The sequence below is a fragment of the Sparassis crispa genome (genome assembly GCF_003851025.1).
Source record: "Sparassis crispa DNA, contig_000009F, whole genome shotgun sequence".
Classification (NCBI taxonomy): Eukaryota; Fungi; Basidiomycota; class Agaricomycetes; order Polyporales; family Sparassidaceae; genus Sparassis; species Sparassis crispa.
Genome location: NW_020939756.1, coordinates 376,495 through 398,735, shown reverse-complemented (window position 1 = coordinate 398,735; position 22,241 = coordinate 376,495). Strand labels below are relative to the sequence as shown.

The following is a 22,241-nucleotide window of genomic DNA, read 5'->3' as shown; positions in this document are numbered from 1 at the left end:
GCGGGTCACGTGCCAACAGAGGAATGAACTTCAAAGCAACGGTTGTCTTGGAAAGCAATTCGTCTAACGTTCCACCATTCTGCGGGTGGCAGGTGCTATCCTCGACTTTTACAAATTTTTTTATCAATGCTTCGGAGGTGCTTTAAAAGTGCTTCACGTTACGCACCTTACAGCCAGCTCAACAAGGCTCAACAGCCTGCTTGTTTACGTAATGATCTAATTTTAGAACTAGAACAATGTCAACGCCGCCTTGCCGACAACCTTCAACGAGTAAGTAAGTACTTCTTCTTTCTCCCATACCCCCCTTTATCGCTGCTGCAAGCCATGCGTTTCTTCGCTGCTGTTCTCGCCGCTCTTCCGGTCGTTCTGGGTATCACTATTCTGCAGCCTTCGCCGACCTCGTACTGGTACGTCCTGAGGTCGCACTAGATTGGAATTCTTGTCAACCATTTGCTGCATATTTCAGGGTGGAGATGACCACCAACGAGATCGTCTGGAGCTATAACGCAGGTGACCCGAGCCCCATCACGGTTGTGGTGACGGCCCAGAATGACACCACCTTAAATGGCGTGTTCACTATCGCCCAGAGTGTTGATCTTGCCCTGGAGGTAAGCGCGAGCGTTTATTATTATTACTTGCGGCTGATGTTCGCGTATTAGACTTATACCATGTGAGCTGCTACTGCATGTATCGATGCAGCTTACGCGTTTATTGACTTAATTTTTTTCTCTACCCAATAGCACGAACGTCACTCTGGTGGTCGGCTCTGGCTATGCCGTGTCGTTCGTTAACCCCACCAACGAGAGCGATGTCTACACCACGAGCCAGTCGTTCTCCGTCATGGCACCAGGCAGTAAGTTCTTCAATGACAGCAACGTTACGTAGAGCATGACCAACACATCATGTTCCCACAGCGTCCGCAGCGCCCTCTAGCGCCGTCCCGTCGTCCGCCTCGGGCTCTGCCAGCGGCTCCAGAGCGTCCAGCACGTCGCCGTCCACCAGCAGCAGCGGCAACCCGTCCTCGACTCACAGCAGTGCTGCCGCTCGCGCTTTCGGGATCTCCGCACAGGGCATGTACGGCACGCTCGCCGCGTGCGGTGTCGCCGCCGTGTCTGCGCTCCTCCTCTAGTCCAGATCCCACATACTCACGTGAATCCGCGTTTCCCCTTGTGCAGCCCCCCTTTTTTTGGTTCTGTCTCTCTCGGACTGTGCGACTGCGACCTTGTGAATGTGTTGGTCCCTCGTTGATCCCGCCGCTCCCTGTCTCGTCTTCTGTTGTTTTGTCTCTGTCGTGTCTTGTGTTGTTGTGTGCTCTCTGCTACGTACGTCTTGGCCCTTGTCGCTATACCGCGTGCGCTGGGTTTGTATACTCGGTTTGTATACCCCCGACCCGGTTTCGTGTTGTGCGATTAGTCCGTATACCATTCATCACCTACCCTCTTGTTATATTTATGGCGTCGCAGATACGGGTGAGTTCTGCGACCGTTTCGGACCTATCTGTTGATACCTCGTGGAGTGTTGTTGTGCATGATAGATAGAGCGTTCTCGAATACAGCCGTCGGTTGTTTCCGTCTTCGTGCGTGAACAAATTGTGTTGCTGGGTTCTATGGCCGCAATTGTCGACACTAGATCAGGGACATGTTGAACTGTCGATGTTCTACTTTATTCGAAGCGCGTTGCGCCGACTTTCACAAGGTGCGCTTACCGGAACGTGGAATGTACATGTTAACGGTCTCCAGTGGCTCAAGATTGCGACTCACTCTGAGACGCAGGCATTTATGCACTTGCTAAAGCTTTCAGGTCTCCAGGGATAGCCTGCACCCTCCTGTGATATACAAATCCGTTTGACAGCTAAATTCGTCTTGCCGACCCTTATATCTTGCGCAAGACTCTAGATAAAATCGCAGCCATTGTCGGACTCCGCGACCTCGCAGAGAGAAGGGTAGGGGCTTCTACCTTGTACTTGTTACCATTGCTCGTCGCTCTCTGTATCCTTCATCAAACCTACCTGCGTATGTCGGGTGAACTCAGGATGCCGTTACTCGACGACGACACGGCTGAGCTCCCCGCTTCCGGTGGGCACCCATATGGAATGCGAGCGAGTCACAAATAAGGACGACTCCCGCACAGTCCAGCTGAATAGGGTTAACCGTGCATCCCTTCTACAACTAGTAAATCTCTTTCCCCTTTTGATCCCCCACTTACAGATGTAATTTCCATTCTCGTCGACATATACTTGCGGCATGCATATAAGCTGCTCGGCCCACCTGGCATCCCAGTTTTTCCAGTAGGAGTCGGGCCCGTATCAAGTGCTAGTCATAGGAGTGGTCGCCGCGGGCATGCCGTGCGTGGCATGTATGCTGGCCTCGTCAGCGAGGGAGATGGGTCCAGCTCGCGCATACAGTCCGGTCCTCCTTTGAGATCTTTCTCTGCCTGCAGTCTGTCGCGTACGGCCTTCGTCTGCATCTTGGCGTCTTCTGCCCGCACGAGAGCCGCTTTCTACCTTCTGTGCTGCTGCTCTACGTTGCTCTGTATGCGTCGCGTTTCATGCGCAGGAATAGCGGGTGAGCATCGCGAGCGCGGCGATGACTCGCACTTTGATTAAATCGAGTTCGGCAAGACACTCCGCCAGTTTCGTCGCGGTAGCGCTCTTCGAACCCGGATTGGAACACTTCCTCCGAGTCCGACATCCTGTGGAAGTAGCGTATACGGGCTTGCGGAGGACGTACGGAGTTGTCTCCGTCGTAACCGTGCACTTGCGGGAGTTGCGTTTCGGTTTCTAGTCCGGCGTAGTGGACGAGAGGCATGTCGCGCGTCGCGCATCGCGGTCATATGTGGGCCCCTCCGCTGTGGCTAAACGCAGCTTTCTTCGTCACCATCGGACGAGAACATTGAGGATCAGCTGCCAACATCATGAAGGGGAAGGTATCCGACCTGACTGGAGAGCAGCGCCAGGCGAAGACATTCATCCTTGTAGGCTATATGCGCCTCGTAAGAATGAGTAATGCTCACTCACCTCGTCGGGCATCCGCGACGTAACTGCAGTTGGAGTCAATGGCAAGTGGTCTATTTCAGTTGGTACCATCCTTCCCGAGAAACAAAGTGAGCAAACTGGTGAAATATAATCAACCCTGCATTCCACATAGACGTGAAACATACAGATAACCGGCGATTGCTGGTACGAGCGCACGACATCATCTACGCCGAGCTCTCGGTAATAATTGATTCAAACTGACCAAGAAATACGCGCACTGTTGTATGCAGGACGAGAAGACAGCCCAGAGTTCATGAACAATGAGGCGATGCGAATTTCGGCCGACACCGTGTATAAGCTTGCGAACGTATCGGGGAACAATTTCAAGGAGTCCCTACCGTAGACAGGTTGAGGATGGGAAGTGTCTGTTACTGCGATACAAATCAGCTATGGAACTTCCTACTGCAAGGCGTGTGCTCTACTTGATCATATTGCGCTCCGAATGCTCTGCACCAAATTTTCTGATCTGTCCACAAGTATCAACATTCTGAGCAGTCAAGATACACGTGTTACTGTTGGGTCTTCGAATGCAATGCATTAGGTACCAACGAATTCAGATAGAACATTGTTTGAGCTCACACCAGCGAGAACGTGACCGTCAGGATCTTTGAAGAGGTCTCCACACGCTCCAAGCGGAAATCTGAGCTTGCGACTTATTTCGAGCCTGACAACCACGCAAGTATGCAGGTTCTCGACAGCGATTGGTCGTGTAGATGATGTCAACCGTGCGGGATGCACATGACGGTATGAGTAGAAGGTGAGGCAGTCGTCTAAGAGGCACCTGTGTTCGCCATACTGTCGAGGGAAGGATAGTATTCGTTCGCAGGGTACACAGTGCATGTGTCTTGATACCCGACCGCTATAGTATGCCTCTGAGTATTTGTCTCCCAGTCACAGCCGAATGAGACACACTCCTAGACCGCAGAACAGTGTAACTAACACAGAGATCCGGAGTCTACCACCCTCCGATATCGATCCTTGCCCACTATGTTCATGGTGAATTCCAGATATAAAGACATCCGACTACGGAGCGGATTCGGAGTCACCAACTGCCGACTGTGCCCGCTGGCGACAAATCCATCGGAACTGCGAGGCCTGTAGTCAGAAGTGCGGCTCCTGGTTTGCATCCGGATGTCTAACACTGTATCGGCGAAGGCAGTGAGGATAGAGCACCCTACCGTCACAATAACGATGCTGCAGTTGCCTGGGTTGTGAACTGAGTGGTAGGTAGTACGTCGCGCTGCGGGTCTGCGATGAACTGTGAGTGGTAACCGGTGTCATCGGATCACATGCCTCCCTCCCCTTTTTTGCAGGTTCAAGTTGACGCCCATCCTTCAGAAGACCACAACTGGATCACATACGCGAATTTATGCACACATGAAACGATATACGGACGTGGACTGCATATGTCGACTTCCGCCTTTGTGGATTGTTTGAAAATGGTACGGCCACACGGTGCACACTCGCTGACATCTTGTAGGATGTCTCTAGTATAAAGATCCTTGACCGGCCCAAGATGCACTCCAGCATAATCAGAGGGCGCACGGCCTATCCCACCAGAGGAATTGTGAATTAGAATCTAGACGTGTGGTGAGCGCGGTTACTCAGAGACATACGGTCCCGTAGCTGATGGCCTCCACTCGCAGATCGTTATGAACAATATTCCTAAACCTTGCCAGCTGAGCGGGAATTGTGGTGGAAAAATTATTCCTTCAGACCTTGGAGACATTGAGCAACATATTATCCAATTCCACCCGAACGACAATGCATGCCAGTGGCCCGACGGAGGACTTCCTTGTAGTAGGCTACAGGCAGAGCCACCGGTATCATCCCGGGTCCTCGCGCGGCATATCCAGAAGATGCACCTCCGTGTCAATTGAACAGCGGTGTTGATTTCGACCGACCGGATTCGCTGGTGGTGGCTACATTCTCCCGTGATCCTAGCGCAGGCCTTACTGACCTGTGACATTGTCCTTCTAGACTCCGCTTGATTTTTTCACATAATCTTGATTTACATTATCAGCGACGACCGTGTCACTGAGCCATGTCATAATTGTAGGACATTACCTTGGGTTTGATTTTAGTTACAGTGCGCTTTTTACCTCCGTTAATAATATCAGTACTTAGCATATCAGCGAAACAGCCCGAAGTACAAGATGACACCATGGTCAACTTCAGCGGTGAACGGAACAACATGCGTTGCAACTATTATATGCGATGTGGTCCACGGCACGTAGCCTGCCGCGTGATACGCCGTATGTCGTACGGCAGATTATCTCAAGCGGTCCCTCCTCGCTGGTAGATTTTCCTCTTAATAATGCAAGGAACGGAGGTAATAGATTAGTATTCCAGGTATATTTCCGTACAGATGTTGACGATGATCGAAATAGTCGAAGTAGATCAACTTGAAAGTTCCGAGAGAAGGTGATGTAGCCGTTCTGGGTCAAGATCGAAGACGTACTGAAACAAAAAAAATAAGGCAAGCTTGTTTATTAAAGACCACTGGCATGATGAGCGCAGCTCACGGCTCTTCCGAGCTGTATTAGAAGGCTATAAAAAAAAGTCTGAAATGTCAAGGTGGGTTAGAACGAGACAAACTCGTGAACTTCATCCACAATTAAAGGGCGTATCAGCTGTCAGAACACTATCAATGTGATGTATTGGGAGGAGCGCAACTGAACGTACTATCGCAGATCAGAAAACCCTAAACCACTGCCATATGCTCGTGCATGGAATATTGTTCCTCTGCACAGAAAAATGCCAACTTCATCTGTGGATCCCTGGACCCTCGAGCTTCTCCCCATGCTACTACACCACGACATCGAATATGCACACATTTCTTATGAGTCATGAGCACGGAGTTCTATGACGGAAGTACTACCACCTGTCAACAAGGCAGCCCACATGCACATTCGGCAGGAAAATGACGAGGGAAGTGCCTTAACTTAATAACACTGCCTTCGGTTTTCATATCCCTGCGGAGGCCATTAGTACGAGCAATATTGACCTCAATTGGCACCGTGACAGGCTCAGGGTCAGTACTTACTGACCTTCCAAATCAGGCAGCCGCCGAGTGGACGTTCCGATCATCGGGCGTATAGATCGATAATCGAGGGAAATTTTTAATATTTACGTCCCACGCCGCTGTTCGCAGTCGTTCACGCCCATACGTTGCTGCAATGGCACAATCCTAAGCCTGACGCCTGACGCCTGATCGTCTTGCTACAATGAATGCTTCCGAGCAGAAGCTTGGTCCCAAAATTTGATTGCGGACCCGCTGAACTGTTTACGCAGCATGCTCGACCCATACATTATTTCCTGCGCGTTTCACTGACTATACAAGTCGCACGTACCGATTGATCATCTTGCATCTTCGGTTGCTCTGCTATTGGAAAATATAACCGACGCGACGCACTCAGACAGTCCCTACAAGACAGCTTCATTGAACCGCGCGCACAACCTTTCAATCTCCTTCGAATTTTCTGTAATGATGCAATCCCATGTTCCTGCGCAGTACACTTTTGTGCAGCCCTACAAATACACGACATAACTGCCCTGCCCGCCGATCTACCTCTGTTCAATTCTTGGACACCCTGATGACGACCTTCCCGACATGCTGCTGCTTCTCGACGTAGGCGAACGCCTCCGCGGCCTGCTCGAACGCGAACACCCTGTCGACCACGGGCTTGATGTTCGTCGCGGTGATCAGGCGGTTCATATCTTCGAAGCTACGACCCGCGCGGTCAGTCAGCTCCGACACAGACAAAGTGCGAAAGGGGAAGAAGACGCACTGGGCGCGCGAGCCGGCGTCGATGCCGCGGAAGTTGAGGGACCTGAAGATGGCCTTGATAATGAGGTCGCTGTAGTCGCCCGCGCCAGAGACGAAGCCGATGATGTTCACGAACCCGGCCACGCGCGTGCAGTTCATCGAGCGGCTCAGCGTGCCCGCGCCGCCGACCTCGACGACGTGGTCCACACCGCGGCCCTTTGTCTACCGCCATCGTCAGCACCGCGCGCGTAAAGTGGGGAGTGGGGAAGGGAGGGGGACGCACAATGCGGAGTACTTCCTTGTCCCAGTCTGGCGTCGTCCGATAGTTGATGAGGTGCTTCGCGCCGAGCCTTCGCGCGACCTCAAGCTTCTCGTTCGACGAGGAGGTGACGATGACCGTCGCGCCGGACGCGACTGCGAACTGGAGCCCGAAGATGGACACACCGCCTGTGCCTTGGATGAGCACGGTGTCGCCGCCTTTGAGTGGGCTGAGGCCCATGAGCGCGTTGTACGCCGTGATTGCTGCGCACCTGGAGAGAAATGTCAGTAAGAAGGTAGGCGTGTGACTATCAAAGTGCTTACGGGAGGGTGGACGCTTCCTCGTAGGAGAGGTGCTCGGGGATATCAATGAGGGCCTGTCCAAGGGTGAGTATCTGCTAATCGACGACGAATAAGAAACGCTTACGTGTGCAGGGAGGATTTTGTACTCAGTGAGCACGCCGTCGATAGGTCCCCCAAGGCTACTGTCTACCAACTCCTCGATGAGCTCGCCGGAGAGCCAGTCAAGCATGAAGTTGCAGGACACGCGGTCACCCGCCTTCCAGCGCTTGACATCCTCACCAACCGCGACGACCTCCCCGGCGAGATCAGAGCACGGGACCACGTTCGGCTTCAGGCTGGACGACAGCTGAGCGACTATAAGCCAGTGAAGAACGAGTACTCACGGTAGGGAGTACTGGCCCTTGGCGACGAGCAGATCACGGAACTGGACAGACACGGCGTGAACCTTGACGAGGACCTCGTTCAGCTTGAGCGGGCGCAGCGAGGCCTGCTGGATGGTCAGGCTGTGGTAGCCTTCGCTCTGCTGGAGTGTTAGATGTGCCTAGGACTAGTAGTTGCGCTGCGACGCACCTTGGGGAGACGGTACTCGCGGAAACTGGTTGGGATGGCCATCTCTCTCTTGCGACGGTGGTGGTGAGTGACAGGAAACTTACGGTTCGTACTGCTCCTACGTTCGGGCTTTTATAATACGGTGATGCAGCTTTTCCTTCGAAAGGAATCCGGGTATAGCACATAGCAGTACTTCGACATTTACAAGTCTTTTCAAATGTTTCCCATGACTGGATGGAACTGGTGATACGCGCTGATTAAGATTGATAGGAAGGCGCCTGAGCAGAGCTTGAAGGCGCCCTGAGCAGAACCTCGAGGCGCATGTCGAACTTCGAACTTCGAGTGGGGTGGTTGCGAGACAGGAAGTGAAGATTACGAACGTGGTGGGAACAACAAGGCTAGCCCGTCGACCTCAAAGTAAGGATACGGCAACTATAGAAGGCATCGACTGATAACATGGTGTTGTAGTAGGCACTGACAGGTCGAGTCGGTGGCTGCAATATTCAAATCCGTAGCCGCAGAAGATAAAAGTTTGTATTTATAGCTTCAGAATCTTCGCACCTTCAAGTCCGCGATAGTACCAGCACAAGGGGGTCGGAGATAGCATACAAGTAGCGGACTGGGGCCGCCCGTATGCGGACCACAATATTTGCGGGGCCGGAGTGTGTCGCCGTAATAGGTAAGTGACTTGGATCAGCCATTCGAGTCTTCATCTGAAGTTCAACTTCGTTCGAAACAACAGCGGCCGAAGGAGGTTTAGACGATCCCGAAAGAATGCGAAGGGACAAATTTCGTCATTACCTAGGCCGGTATAAAGTAGCATTCAGTAAGTCATCGCTAGCGGAGGTTACAGATACCTATGCAACTCTGCACAAAGTTCGAGAAAAATGGTTTCTACTACAGAACTACAGAAACATTTCAGGAAAATACTCCTACATCCTCAGATCTTCTTCAGCGAATAATTATCACGTTCCTTATGCACTCGCACACTCTCAGATCTCCTTGTCATATCGGGGACTGCCCGACTTCATCCTCCTCACACCAATCAAAGTCGACAAGCATCGCATGCCAGACCTCACGTATGACGACGTTCTTACCTTGGAGGTCTCCGTGAACGAGGTCCGCGCGTTGCAGTACCTCCACAGCCGCCTCAACGTCCGCGCGCGGGCATCAGGCGTGAGTGCCAAGGGTTCTTACTGCGTGGAGGAGCCTGAGCGCCAGGCGGCCAGCGACAAGCAGGCGGTGCGCGGCAGGCGGTGCGCGAGGTGGTTGGTGTACATGTCAACATATCAGTGGCATGTCACGGTCACCGCAGAGACATGAGAGCACGCCAACACTCGAGCGGACAGCGAAACGGTAAGTTTCTGGTCCGCTGACGCAGCTGGCGCGACACGACTTGGTTCGTGTTCACTGAATATGACCAGCTCCTCAACATGACATGAGTCTTGAACTCATCAATGGCCTGCAGGAGTCGCTGCCAAGCACCTAGAGCCACACTGAGTTCGAAACAGGCACAAGTCCGTGCAGATGTAGCAGTCGAGGTGGCCCCCAAAAATTCTAGACAAGAGGAAGTATGCCGCTCAAACTTTGCTACTTCCAAGTAGACCATCAGCACCCAATTTCCCGTTCGCCACAGCAATGTGCCGGTCTGCTATACCTGTCAAATGTTTGTAGGACGTATTGAATTTGCCTTGATCCACTAGCCCCGGAAGGCAATGCGCACGCAAATATTCATGAGCGAGTAAAAATGCTGAAACATCTCGTTGGTATCATTCTCACACAAGCACCTTAAATCCTGCATACCTGCATAGTATATTACCTGTGCGCTTGTTTCCGTCCATGAAGGGGTGTCCTGCATGTAGTGTAATTCATTGACGTTCAATTTAGAGTAGGTGTGTACCGCCCGAGTTAAGGCGGACTCTAGTTCGTTTGGCTTTACAACTTGGGACTGTTCCGGGTTCGCCACCTTGGCATTTGTTCTCCGCGCGCATTCTGGGGTGTAGAACCGAGCCAAACGGAATGCGCGCGCAGACATCGAGAGGAGACAGGTAGGAATGTATCATACAGCTCAAGATTGGGCCAGCGAGTATCCCCCGGGCCGGGCCCGTGTGAAAGTACGCGCCAGTCGTTTCGATTAGTTTCAAATTTCTGCAACTCCTTTTAACTCCTTTTCATTTAGTCCATTGTCTTTGAATCAGACTATCACTGCATTACTCCAGCATCAACGAAGATACAACTGAGCCAATTTCACTAGGATAAAGTACGGAACCTTCCTGGCACACGACTCGTCATTTGAGAGCATATGGCGAATTCCTCTGCCGCTGAAGAAGCCGGGCCTGATTCCGAATTGATACCTTCTTGTGCCTCTGACCATATGATATAAAGCTTGCACCTGTTGCGACGATTGCCATCTCTGCGTTCCAGAGATTGCACAGTACCAAGATCTTCATGTCCAACGTGTCACGCACCCCCATCTTTCTCACCGGCGCTACAGGTACGTCTGGCACATCGCTGATTGCGGTGTCATTCGAGGCGATCCTACATGATCGACTGGCAGGTTACATCGGGGGCGCAGTCCTAACACGTCTCCTCGCACATCCCTCCGCGCAGACTTTCGGCATCACCGTCTTCCTCCGCTCGGCAGAGAAGGCGAAGCTCCTCGAGTCCGACTTTGGCGTGAAGGCCGTCGTAGGCACGCTTGCGGAGCTTGACAAGCTCGAAGCGCAGGCCGAAGCAGCGCACGTCGTCTTCTCATGCGTAAGTGGTCCTTTGGCAGCTATGGATGCACCCTGATGTACCGGGCGGAGAACTATGCAGGCGGACTCAGATGATTTGCCTGCGATTGAAGCCATCCTCCGAGGGTTGCGCAAGAGGCATGCCACGATCGGTGACCTTCCCATTCTGATCCATACAGTGAGTGAGAATATTCTGTTCGAGATGGGTGATAGAACGTAAATTTGCTCAACACTGGCAGTCCGGTACAGGTACGTGCGTTCCCTCCTGAGGAACCTATTGCCACTGAAGCGCGCAACCAACCCCGATAGGTGAACTAGCAGATAAAGCTAACGGACTTCACCCCACCGACACAATCTACGACGACCTCGACGCCGCGCAAATCGAGACGCTCCCGCCGACAGCCCCGCACCGTCCCGTCGATCTTGCGATCGTCGGCGCAGATGCAGACGGGTACGTGCGCACGTACATCGTGCTGCCCTCCACGATCTACGGGATTGCGACCGGCCCGCTCGTCGCCGCGGGCATATCGAACCCGCAGTCGATCCAGATCCCCAACCTCATCCGTGCGTCCCTGGATCGCCGGCATGCGGGCGTGGTCGGCCGCGGTATCTCCTTCTGGCCGGACGTACACATCGACGACGGTGCGCGCTCCTGCTTTGTTTGTATGCTTCCTACTAGCAAAAAGCGACTCACCGGGATGCAGTGGCTAACCTGTACATTATCCTTTTTGACGCGATCGTCGCGAACCCCGAGAAGGTAGGCCACGGGCGCGAGGGGTACTACTTCGGGGAGAACGGCGAGCACACATGGGGCGACATCGCGCGCGCGACAGGTGCAGCGTTCGTGGAGCTCAGCATCAGCGCGAGCGCGGAGCCAACGTCGTTCACCACCGAGGAGCTGATCAAATACTGGGGGTCAGAGGTGCGTGCAGACTCCTATACCTCTAACTGGTACATGCTGTCGAAAGCGGGCTAACGGTTCGCGCATTGCCGCAGGCAAAGGGCAATGTCAACGGCTCCAACTCGCGCTGCCGCGGGAATCGCTCGCGCTTACTAGGGTGGAGCCCAATATACACCACTGCCGACTTGATCGCGAGCATTAAGCCCGAGGTTGAGGCGTTGATTGCAAGGCGCAGCTATAAGATCGTCCGACTTTGAGTAGGAGAATGTTTTGAAGCACTTTTTGGATTAGAGCTACGTGTGATTTTGCAGATGTAACTTTCAAAAATTTGTCTGTTAGATAAGTCGGGATTGTTCACTGCTGTCTGTCGGATCAGTATTGTTTCGAGTTGGTTTTGAGTGTACCGGAAAACGCGACGCCACCGACGCGTCTGATCAGGTGACCGTCATCGTCGGACCAAAACTGGCGACTGGCTGCTCTGCGCTGAGCACGAATGGCATGCAGTATCGGATGGCAACCGGTGTGATGAGCACGCGATACAGGCGAGGCAGGGTGGTGAGCGAATAGGGAGGGGTAAGAAATGCTGGTGCACGGGAGACTGAAGGGCGGAAATCATGCAGGGCTACGCACGGTGCACAACGGTGCTAGTTTTAAGCCCGCTGCATGCATGCTGCAGTAGGGGCCTTTGCAGGCATGGTAGAGCGCTCGAGGAGGGGAACAAAGTGGGAAATGGGGGAGATGGTGCGCGGCCTTGCTGATAACCAGTCGAGGGATACGAAGGGCATGCCTGGGTATGCGTGGCACGCGCTCGATGAGATGGGAGCGCTTCGAGTGCCACTGCACGCGCGACGCAGCAAGAGGCCCGGCATGCGACGGGGTGAGTGTGTAGATTGGCGCATTGGCGCGCATGAAGGCGTGCAGGGTAGACCTGGCAAACGTTAGTATCATGAGAAAAGAAAAAAAGCATATTGGTTTTGCTCACCTGATGTCTGCTGATTTCAGAATGAGCTTACCATTAAGTCGTTGAGTTCGATGGCAGATAGGTGGTGTGGGGACAGTGCGCGGGTCGACGTCCGAGTCTTAATATTGCGGTTGAACATCAAGTAAGAAGGTAGAAATTTGCGAACGCAAGGGATAGAACACCTCGCACGGAGAACGTAGATTCTGGTGAGCCAGGAGGTGGAAACATTAATTTGAGACCTTCTCGCGCGTCAGCGAGAAAATCCTGGGAGCAATTTTGGCGCTTCGCGTACGTAGCGAGGATGTCAAGTGCTCTTCAATCTCCCACTGCATCGCAACGCCCAGGTTGATACTATACAAAGATACAGTTTCATCATGCACTTTCAATCGCTTGGTGCAATGCTCGGAAAATTCCTTCCTTCGATGTGCTGACGAAGCTGAACTTTGAGCTTGATTACCAAGATGCTCCGCCAGTGCTATATAACAGCCTGCAGGTCTTTCGGGATAATATTCACTTCCCAAGCTCTATAGACAGTTCCCAGTAGCTAACTAGCGAGAGCACGATGTCCAACGTGTCCCGCACCACCATCTTCCTCATCGGTGTCACAGGTGTGTCCGCCGCGGCCGTATATCGATTCACGTTTGACGTGATGGGTTCTATAGGCTATATAGGAGGTGCTCTTCTAACGCGTCTCCTCGCGCATCCCTCTGCAAAGACATTCGATATAACTGTCTTCTTACGGTCTGCGGAGAAGGCGAAGCTCCTGGAGTCCAACTTTGGTGTGAAGGCAGTGGTGGGCACGCTTGCGGAGCTCGACAAACTCGAGGAGCAGACCGCGGCCGCACACGTCGTCTTCTCTTGCGTGAGTGATATGCAAGTATAGTCGTGGAGAGGCTCTGATATACAAGCACGATTTTTCTGCTGTGATGGATCTCGCTGCAGGCGGACTGTGACGATGTCCCTGCGATCGAAGCCATCCTCAGAGGACATCGCAAGAGGCATGCCACGACTGGAGATCTTCCGATCCTGATCCACACGGTAGGCGAATTTTCACTTTCCTAGTGATGTACATCATGAATTCGACTGAGCAAGCGCGTCTCCTGCAGTCAGGCACAGGAGAGCTAACGGACAACGCAAAAGGGCTGCACACCACTGATACAATTTACAACGATCTCGATGCCGCTCAAATTGAGACGCTCCCACCCACAGCCTTCCATCGCCCCGTCGACCTCGCGATCGTCCGTGCAGACGCAGAAGGGTACGTGCGCACGTACATCATTCTGCCGTCCACGATATACGGGATCGAGAGCAACCCCCTCGTAGACGCGGGCATATCGAACCCGTATTCGATCCAAATCCCCTACCTCATCCGTGCGTCGCTTGACCGCCGCCAGGCGGGCATGGTCGGCCGAGGCGTCCCCTTTTGGCCAGATGTACACATCGATGATGGTACGCCCGCCTCCGATGCCCTCATCTACTTCGCGTTACTGAGGAGAGCATTTGGGCAATAGTGGCTGATCTTTACATTGTGCTGTACGATGCGATCGTCGTGAGCCCTGAGAAGGTCGGCCATGGGCGCGAAGGGTACTACTTCGCCGAGTCGGGTGAACACACGTGGGTCGACATCTCGCGCGCGATCGGTGCGGCACTCGTGAAGCTGGGTATCACCACCAGCGCCGAGCCAACGACTTTCACCACCGAGGAGTTGATCAAGTACTTTGGATCCGAGGTGAGTGTGGACTTTTGAGCCTCGCACTGAGCCCTGCCGATTCCCGGCAGAAGACTGACGGTGCACCTGTTGTCGCAGGCGGCGGGAAACTACAGTGGAAGCAATTCACGTTGTCGCGCCAATCGCGGGCGTGCCTTGGGGTGGAAGCCCGTTCATTCGACCGCCGACATGATTGCAAGCATCAAGCCCGAGATCGAGGCGTTGATCGCGAACCCCTCATACAAAGCCATCGTTACCAATTGAGGAGTGATTGTAGGAGCAGAATATTCTGGCACAGAACCAGGTTGTAGTGGTAGAATCTCACACATGTAGTCTTTCTAGAAAATATATGTATGCAGCACTGGCAGCCACGTGTTTCATCGCAGTCTTTCTACGGGGCGTCTCTCATAGGGCCGAGTTGAAGTCTTCTCCAAAAAGTGACCGGGACCTCCATACGGTGTCAACGTCGACTCCAATGAGCCCGACGGTGCGGAACCACTGGTCATGGGGGCGTCGAAGCGCAAGCCTCCGAAGAAGACCAACTGATGCGCAGCGCTGCAGCCTCCAGCTCCAAGGTCAAGGTCGGTGAGGAGGTCGAGGCGAAGAAGCAAAAGAAGGCGACCGCCACGCCTAACATATGCCCAGACTGTGGAGAAACCCCCGTTGCTTGCGGCAGCGCTCAGAAAAGCCACCCTTCGATGTGCTGACAAAACCAGACTTGATTATGAAGCTACCTCTCCTACTGGTGCTATATAACAGCCAGCAGTCACTGCGAAGAATATTCCCTCCCCGAGCTCTGTAGAGAGCTCCTACTGAGATAATTCTCTACAGTAGCTCACTTAGAGAACTCAGCATGTCCAACGTGTCCCACACCACCATCTTCCTCATCGGTGCCACAGGTGTGTCCACCGCGGCCGTATAATATCGATTCACGTTTGACGTGACGGGTTCTATAGGCTATATAGGAGGTGCTCTTCTAACGCGCCTCCTTGCACATCCCTCTGCAAAGACTTTCGATATAACCGTCTTCTTACGGTCTGCGGAGAAGGCGAAGCTCCTAGAGTCCAACTTTGGTGTGAAGGCAGTGGTGGGCACGCTTGCGGAGCTCGACAAACTCGAGGCGCAGACCGCGGCCGCACATGTCGTCTTCTCTTGCGTGAGTGACATGCAAGTATAGTCGCGGAGAGGCTCTGATATACAGGCGTGCTTTTTCTGCTGTGATGGATCCCGCTGCAGGCGGACTGTGACGATGTCCCTGCGATCGAAGCCATCCTCAGAGGACACCGCAAGAGGCATGCCACGACCGGAGATCTTCCGATCCTGATCCACACGGTAAGCGATACTCAGTTTCCGAGTGATGTACATGATGAATTCGACTGAGCACGCGCACTTCCTGCAGTCAGGCACAGGAGAGTTAACGGACAACGCAAAAGGGCTGCACACAACCGATACAATTTACAACGACCTTGACCCTGCGCAAATTGAGACGCTTCCGCCCACAGCTATTCATCGGCCCGTCGACCTCGCGATCGTCCGTGCGGATGCAGAAGGGTACGTGCGCACGCACATCATTCTGCCATCTGTGATCTACGGGATCGCGGGCGGCCCGCTCGTTGCTGCAGGCATATCGAACCCGCATTCGATCGCGATTCCCTACCTCATCCGTGCGTCGCTCGACCGCCGCCAGGCGGGCATGGTCGGCCACGGCGTCTCCTTCTGGCCAGTCGTACACATCGACGACGGTACGTACTCTATGTTTATACACTTCGCGTTACTGAGGAGCATTTGGGTATAGTGGCTGGCCTTTACATTGTGCTGTACGACGCGATCGTCGCGAGCCCTGAGAACGTCGGCCATGGACGTGAGGGATACTACTTCGGTGAGGCGGGCGAAACCGCGTGGGCCGACATCTCACGTGCAATCGGTGTCGCGCTCGTCGAGCTGGGCATCAGCACCACCGCCGAGCCAACAACTTTTACCACTGAGGAGCTGATCAAGTACTTTGGATCCGAGGTGAGAGCGGACTTTGAGGCTGAGCCTGGTCCATTTCTGGCAGGAGACTGACGGTGCTCCCGTTGTCGCAGATGGGAAACATCATGGGAAGCAATTCACGTTGTCGTGGCAATCGTGGGCGTGCGCTGGGGTGGAAGCCCGTCCATACGACCGCCGACATGATTGCAAGCATCAAGCCCGAGATCAAGGCGTTGATTGCGAACCCCTCCTACATGGCTATTGTCACCAATTGAGGAGTGGTTGTAGGAAATATTCTTGCGCAGAACCAGGTTCAATGTAATACTAGAAGTCACAGATGTGCTTTTGAAAGCTCTGGAAAATATATGGAGATTTGCAGGCTCATGGATGGAGAAAAGGATCGTAGGATGAAATCTTGGCCCCAATGATAGTCATTCTGTCCAAGATAGCACGTGAATGCCTAGCAGAATACCAAGGGACAAAAAACGAACTTGTGCATCAATACGTTCCATCTGCTCGTTCCGAACTGCCTGGAAATCAATCAGGAGATCTGACACTGTCGGCTGGTCTGCCTGGCTTCCGAGACACCGGCAGACCCCAATGTAAGGAAATATTGAATCTATGAAGCGTGCACACCGCCTGATGTCTGTTGATCTCCATGTGTCCCAGTGATTGCAGATCTCCAGCATATGCAGGCCATGAGACAAGATGGGGACACCTTCAAGTTCTGTTGAAGACAATCGCTGAATGGTGCCATTCACAAGTGTGAACGAACAAAGATCTGGGCAATGCAGAGCATATTCAAGAAGGGACAAGATAGATATTGAGTTGGAATTAGGGTAGAAGATTGACAGTGTGATGAGATGTGGCCAGGACCTCGCCGTGTCCCGAATGTCATCATTTGTAAAGGTCCCTGTATGGATACCAAGAGATATGGTGACATCTTCTAATAAATGAAGCTGGAGGAGAGGTTGCATTAATTCGATGCATCGAGAATCATTCGCAAGTCCGGGAGAAAGCCCACAACGGATGTCAATGCAGCGCATCGAGTTAATCATGCTGGGGCGGGATAACATGGCCAGCATCTGATTGACCCTCCAGACTGCTTCGTCAGGAATATCAAGCTGGATGGCAAAATATTGCAGTGGTGTTGCAGGATCCACAGCTTGTAGAATGCGTATGACACCAGGAATTGTCCCTGCAAACGTCCGGAGATGCCGCAATGCTGGGAATCCTATGGCTGATGATATGCGCCCCATATCCAATGTATCGAGAGTGACAGAGAGCTTGACTAGGTTTTCCATTCTTGCAGATAGTCCACCACTGATTGTGTAGAGACTTTGCTGTATATATGCAGTGCACGAAGACTCTGGAGCTGAGCCAGATCATGCACAGGCAGTGACTGTTCCGCACCAGCCCATATCGTCAGAGATTGCAGCGTAGGAGTCAAGATTGACAGGGGGGGATACCAAAAGATTGAATGCAGGATCTCGAACCGTATGCGAACTGTCTCTATGGCGGGCGATAATCTTTAATTTCATCAGGGATGGTGACATGAAGAGCGGCATCTCCATGCCTAAGGGATGGACTTGATTCCAAGTCAGCGTGGAAATTGATGAGAAGAGAAGTGTCCCTTGTGAGAGATATGCAAGCATATGGAATACTGATGGGGAGATGTGTTCGTTCTCGAAATTGAAACTAAGCACGCGTACACGTCGCGGCGCATAGTGGCGAAGCCGCAGGAATTCAACCTTTGGTATGGCTCTCAGCAAGTTCTGTGTTGCATGAAAGAAAGAATCAAATGTCAGAACTCTTGACTCTGCACATGAATAGCATTACAAATTGACTACGCACGTAGGGTAAGTTGCCATCATTTTCTTCCACCGGTGCGAATGAGGTCACCAAGACGTTGAGGAGCGGCAGGAGTTTGTCGAGTTTACTCCATGGAGCATCCAATGCATGCTCGGAGAATGCTTTGCATACACAAGCACATTGCGCAAGATATTTCGGGTCATCAGAGGGGATCGTGAAATCATCGTCGAGTCGAAAATGACAGAATATCTCCCGTAAAACATCGACATTGTGTAGTGCCCGATGAGGGCCATTCGATCGATCTGATTCCATCGCGGATGAGGTTGAAAGTAGGTCACGTAGCTGAACAAAATCGAAGGTGAAGATGGGGCGACGAGATATCGAGATGATTGTGTGGAAATTCACGGCGGTAGCGGCCCCTATTAAGGCTTTCCAGGCGACGTCACGGTTGACTTGGGGAGAACAGCCTGGCTGGATACGATCCAAGTCTTAGGCAGAGGGATCGTGACGTTGAACTGCCAAACCTTGATGGTCGATGCGAGTCCTGGGAGCTCTATTCTCCAATACCACACAGGTGGGCAGTTTCACTTCATTCACCGAATCGAAAGGCCTCACCTAGGTGTGCTTTGCAACACAGCTACGGAATTCAATATTCAATCGTGGCCATGCGCCTAGGGCGTTCAACGACGTAGAGCACGCTGCGAACTTGGCACACGTTACCATGACCGGGTGTTACCTTTCGCGCCTGTGACAAACTTTTTCTGACGTTCAGAAAGACCAGCCTATCGTTTTGTCTTTCAGCTTCATCGCCAATGTCGCTCGACGGATTAGTTGATGCAAATCGAGCATTCTGCAAAGATGACATACTGCGGGAGATATTCCTGGTGCAATTTCCTGTGTTGTCTAGAATTTTATCAATTGGGTAACTCGTGCCTCGCCCGCTCGGCTCACTTTTGCAGAGCAGTGTTCCAACATGCTCTCGATGCTCTCTGGCGGGAGCTGCGCGACTTGATATCACTTCTGAACCTGTTGAAGTCCGCGATCGTATGCCCTGATCCTCCGCACAGTGGAACATAATACGTATGTGTTTGTTGCACCCTGTAAACTCACAAAACATACTCACGATCATCCAGTCACTTCGGGGGTCGATTACAGATGATGAACTCCTCATATTTCTTTCTTATGCACAACGTGTACGTAAATTGCTAGGAAGCATGCGAGAAGCCTGGGTCAGATCTCTCTTCTCCACACTGAGCCATCTCACACGAGGTCCTCTGTTTCCTCGTCTCCTCGAGTTCAGGTGGCAACAGTCAGATCCCTGTGGAGAAGAGCTGATAGCGTTCTTGTCCCCGTCACTTGTCAAATTGGAATTAAAATTTCTCAGAATGTACCGAGGGCTCGCGGGACCCGCCCACAGAATCGGTCTTCATGTTCCCTTCCTTACAATCCCTGACAAATGTGAACATATCTATAACATTACCGATATTCCAGAGTCTGGAGAAATACAGGGCCCTGCGGAAGCTACAGATAGCTTCTCCCATCACTGTACATTCCGCCATGCACTACTTGGCTTCCTTGCGAAACCTCAGCGATCTCTGCATCTCACTGGCCGATGCAGATCTAGTCGACTTCAGTGGACCTCAGTTAGAATTCCAGACACTGCGCTGTTTGGAGATTCGTGGTGTGAGCAATCTGGGTGCTAGCCACTTCCTGGGTGTAGCGATCTTTCCTCCGCAATTCCGACAGTTCTGCGTAAAGGGCATTTCTCTCACCTCTAGATTGCCTCCATTCCAAAGATCACTTACGGCGCTGCAACGTCCCGAGACCAACTCCTTGCAGGAAGTTCACTTACACTCCGGCGGGCTGGCCGGGTTCGATGATCGTCGTGCGCGGTACATGGACTTTGTGCATCCGCTACTGCAGCTCCCTCAGCTATATCACGTCCGTCTGGACTACCTTGGCTCCGGGATTCCCCTAACAGATGCAGATAGTAAGGATATGACACGCGCATGGCCCCGTCTCACCCAACTGGCTATCGTCGGAAGTCTATATACTCGATCGACCGTGTCTATCACGGCAAGTACTCCGCGAATTCGCTCTCCACTGTTCCGAGCTCTGTGGGCTGTCTTTCTAGCATACATAGTTTGTGCTGCCTACTGTAGCCAAGTTTGCCTCTGTGCCCATCAATCGTTTCACACAACCTGTACATTCAAGTTCTCCGCCGATTGGACCTCGATCGCTTGTTTCCGAATATCAAGGAGTGCATCAAAGGCTATTCATGCTATGGGACCTTGCTGGGTGTTGGAAGCTTCCTTGCTGGACTGCAGTCTGCGCGGAGCAATGGGAGAGATGTGGTCGTGCCGTCGCTTAGTGTGCGCGTTCCCTTTCTGTGACGACGTACCTTGCACTCACCACTTGCCATTGTCTATTTCTCTGACGTGGGACAGCCCTTCGTCACCTTGCTCACGGCATAGCTGCGCATTTAATTAGAGTGCACCTCAGCATAGCCGTTAAGGTTACTTAATGCATATGACGCGCCTTACACTGAGTACATGGAGGGTACGACAATATCCCTGCGATGCGACCTTGGCAATATTGGGTCCAATCGTGCATTTCATATGACGCGTAAGATGAAGAATATCGCATATGTATATAGAGTACAGAAATACACAACAAATCAGAAAACTTAAGCTCTCCAGGCAACCAAGACCAGAAAATAAGCTATTCAAGGAACTCGACGACAATGGGAACTTATCCAGAGGAACAGCGAAACGACCCCGCACTTACTCAACCCGCTGCCTCTTCGCCCGCTCTGCCTCCTCGGCAGACTCGTTGGTCCCTGGGAGGCCGTTCTCGAGACCTTCCGCCTCCGGCCTATCTCGCTTTCCATTCTCCTTGGCTCCCTCGGGCGTCCGGGACTGGTCCCCAGGCTTCACATTTGCGACAGCAGCAGCGACGGCTGAAGCCACAGGAAGACCTTGTTGTAGGCCACGCAGGACTTCAAGCTCAGACTCGGCCCGCTGACGCGCAAGCCGCTCATCCTCCCACAGCCGGCGCATCTCCTCGAGCTGCGCCTGCAGATCGCCCATTGCCTGATCCATGAGCAGCTTCTCGAGCGTCCACTTCTCAATGTTGCGAGCTTCGTTCTCCTTGAGGTGGTGAATGTACTGCACTGCACGGGAGAGAATCGCGCCCTTGGCTTTCTCGCCGGATCCATTGGGAACGATCCGGCCCAGCTCATTGATACCCTCATTAATGTTGCCGCGCCGTCGGCGCTCGACTTCTTTCTACAGGACCGTCAGGGGACCGTCAACGAAGCACAGGAAGGCGACCTACATGATTATCCTTCCGCTGCCGTGTCCACTCGTCGTTGCTCATTGTCGCACTTCGTCCGCCCCGCCGACCACCCGAACCCTTGCCACCACCGGCCTTGTCGCCACCCTCTCCGCCGTCGCCCTCGCCACCGCTGCCATCCAACGCGCCCATTGCACCGGAGTCATCGCCCTCTGGAGGCATGTCCTCACCATCATGGCTGCGGGTGCGCATGCCCGAAGGTTGGCCGACGGAGGGTGCGCCAGGCGGGCCTTGCAGTGCGGTCGCGGCAGCGCTCAGCTGGCCAAGGTTCGGCGGACCACGCGGGTGCGAGGACGGGCCGGGGTCGCCCGCTAGCCCTGGGTGCTGGTGCGGGTGCACGACATGGTGGTGGTACGCGGGGTGTGGGATGTGCTGGGGGTGTGGTTGGCCTTGGAAAGTCGCTTGAGAGAGATTTGAGAGCGTCTCCGCAGCTACGGAGGCAGAGTCTTTGCCGAAGTCGGTTGCCTGTGTAAGTTGGTAAGAATGTGTACCAAGTAGGATTGTAATGACACGATGGACGTCTCATCGGACATGGCTCCCATCCAGATGCTGCGACACGAACGTGACCGCTGCCTACGATCACGTGGGGAAAGCACGACCGCGACAGAACGCACTCGCGCACAATCGTATGTAACAATGACGTGCAGCGAACACTCACCTTGAACCCAGGCAGCTGCTTCAATAGGTCCATCACTTGTTGGGAGCCGAGCCCCGCAATGAGGTTGGGTCCAAACTCACCCGGTACACCTGGCTGCGGTGGGCCCTGCGGGGGAGGGGGCTGAGGTGCTGCAGGTGCGACGTGCGCCATGGTGGGGTCGTGGTTGGGCTGTGTAGAAGTCATGATGTTATTAGGCCTGCTGGACGTTGTCGGGCCGCGCCGGTGATC

At 53.2% G+C, this 22,241-nt stretch overlaps 7 protein-coding genes across 7 annotated transcripts; 5 read left to right on the top strand and 2 right to left on the bottom strand.

Annotated features, from left to right (window-relative positions):
* Nucleotides 1-324: 324 nt before the first annotated feature.
* Nucleotides 325-1,129, top strand: SCP_1001380 (predicted protein; the record flags this gene model as incomplete). Its single annotated transcript, XM_027762006.1, has 5 exons — nt 325-407; nt 467-608; nt 660-670; nt 741-853; nt 915-1,129. The coding sequence occupies 5 exons, from the start codon at nt 325-327 to the stop codon at nt 1,127-1,129; spliced, it is 564 nt and encodes a 187-aa protein (XP_027617807.1).
* Nucleotides 1,130-6,611: 5,482 nt separating this feature from the next.
* Nucleotides 6,612-7,976, bottom strand: SCP_1001370 (Zinc-type alcohol dehydrogenase-like protein; the record flags this gene model as incomplete). Its single annotated transcript, XM_027762005.1, has 7 exons — nt 6,612-6,762; nt 6,826-7,025; nt 7,087-7,333; nt 7,386-7,438; nt 7,489-7,699; nt 7,748-7,884; nt 7,935-7,976. 7 exons carry the CDS (start codon nt 7,974-7,976, stop codon nt 6,612-6,614), a joined length of 1,041 nt encoding a protein of 346 aa, XP_027617806.1.
* Nucleotides 7,977-8,546: 570 nt separating this feature from the next.
* SCP_1001360 (hypothetical protein) lies at nt 8,547-9,402 on the top strand (the record flags this gene model as incomplete). The annotated part of the gene is made up of 4 exons (XM_027762004.1): nt 8,547-8,592; nt 8,656-9,169; nt 9,229-9,269; nt 9,338-9,402. The coding sequence occupies 4 exons, from the start codon at nt 8,547-8,549 to the stop codon at nt 9,400-9,402; spliced, it is 666 nt and encodes a 221-aa protein (XP_027617805.1).
* A 959-nt stretch (nt 9,403-10,361) lies between these two features.
* Nucleotides 10,362-11,806, top strand: SCP_1001350 (NAD-P-binding protein; the record flags this gene model as incomplete). Its single annotated transcript, XM_027762003.1, has 7 exons — nt 10,362-10,407; nt 10,471-10,670; nt 10,731-10,826; nt 10,888-10,897; nt 10,958-11,290; nt 11,353-11,570; nt 11,645-11,806. The coding sequence occupies 7 exons, from the start codon at nt 10,362-10,364 to the stop codon at nt 11,804-11,806; spliced, it is 1,065 nt and encodes a 354-aa protein (XP_027617804.1).
* Nucleotides 11,807-13,072: 1,266 nt separating this feature from the next.
* SCP_1001340 (NAD-P-binding protein) lies at nt 13,073-14,482 on the top strand (the record flags this gene model as incomplete). Its single annotated transcript, XM_027762002.1, has 6 exons — nt 13,073-13,118; nt 13,173-13,372; nt 13,453-13,548; nt 13,617-13,959; nt 14,022-14,239; nt 14,318-14,482. The coding sequence occupies 6 exons, from the start codon at nt 13,073-13,075 to the stop codon at nt 14,480-14,482; spliced, it is 1,068 nt and encodes a 355-aa protein (XP_027617803.1).
* A 589-nt stretch (nt 14,483-15,071) lies between these two features.
* Nucleotides 15,072-16,464, top strand: SCP_1001330 (NAD-P-binding protein; the record flags this gene model as incomplete). Its single annotated transcript, XM_027762001.1, has 6 exons — nt 15,072-15,117; nt 15,175-15,374; nt 15,455-15,550; nt 15,618-15,960; nt 16,014-16,231; nt 16,303-16,464. 6 exons carry the CDS (start codon nt 15,072-15,074, stop codon nt 16,462-16,464), a joined length of 1,065 nt encoding a protein of 354 aa, XP_027617802.1.
* A 4,320-nt stretch (nt 16,465-20,784) lies between these two features.
* Nucleotides 20,785-22,163, bottom strand: SCP_1001320 (hypothetical protein; the record flags this gene model as incomplete). The annotated part of the gene is made up of 3 exons (XM_027762000.1): nt 20,785-21,288; nt 21,338-21,820; nt 22,014-22,163. 3 exons carry the CDS (start codon nt 22,161-22,163, stop codon nt 20,785-20,787), a joined length of 1,137 nt encoding a protein of 378 aa, XP_027617801.1.
* Between the last annotated feature and the right edge of the window lie 78 nt (nt 22,164-22,241).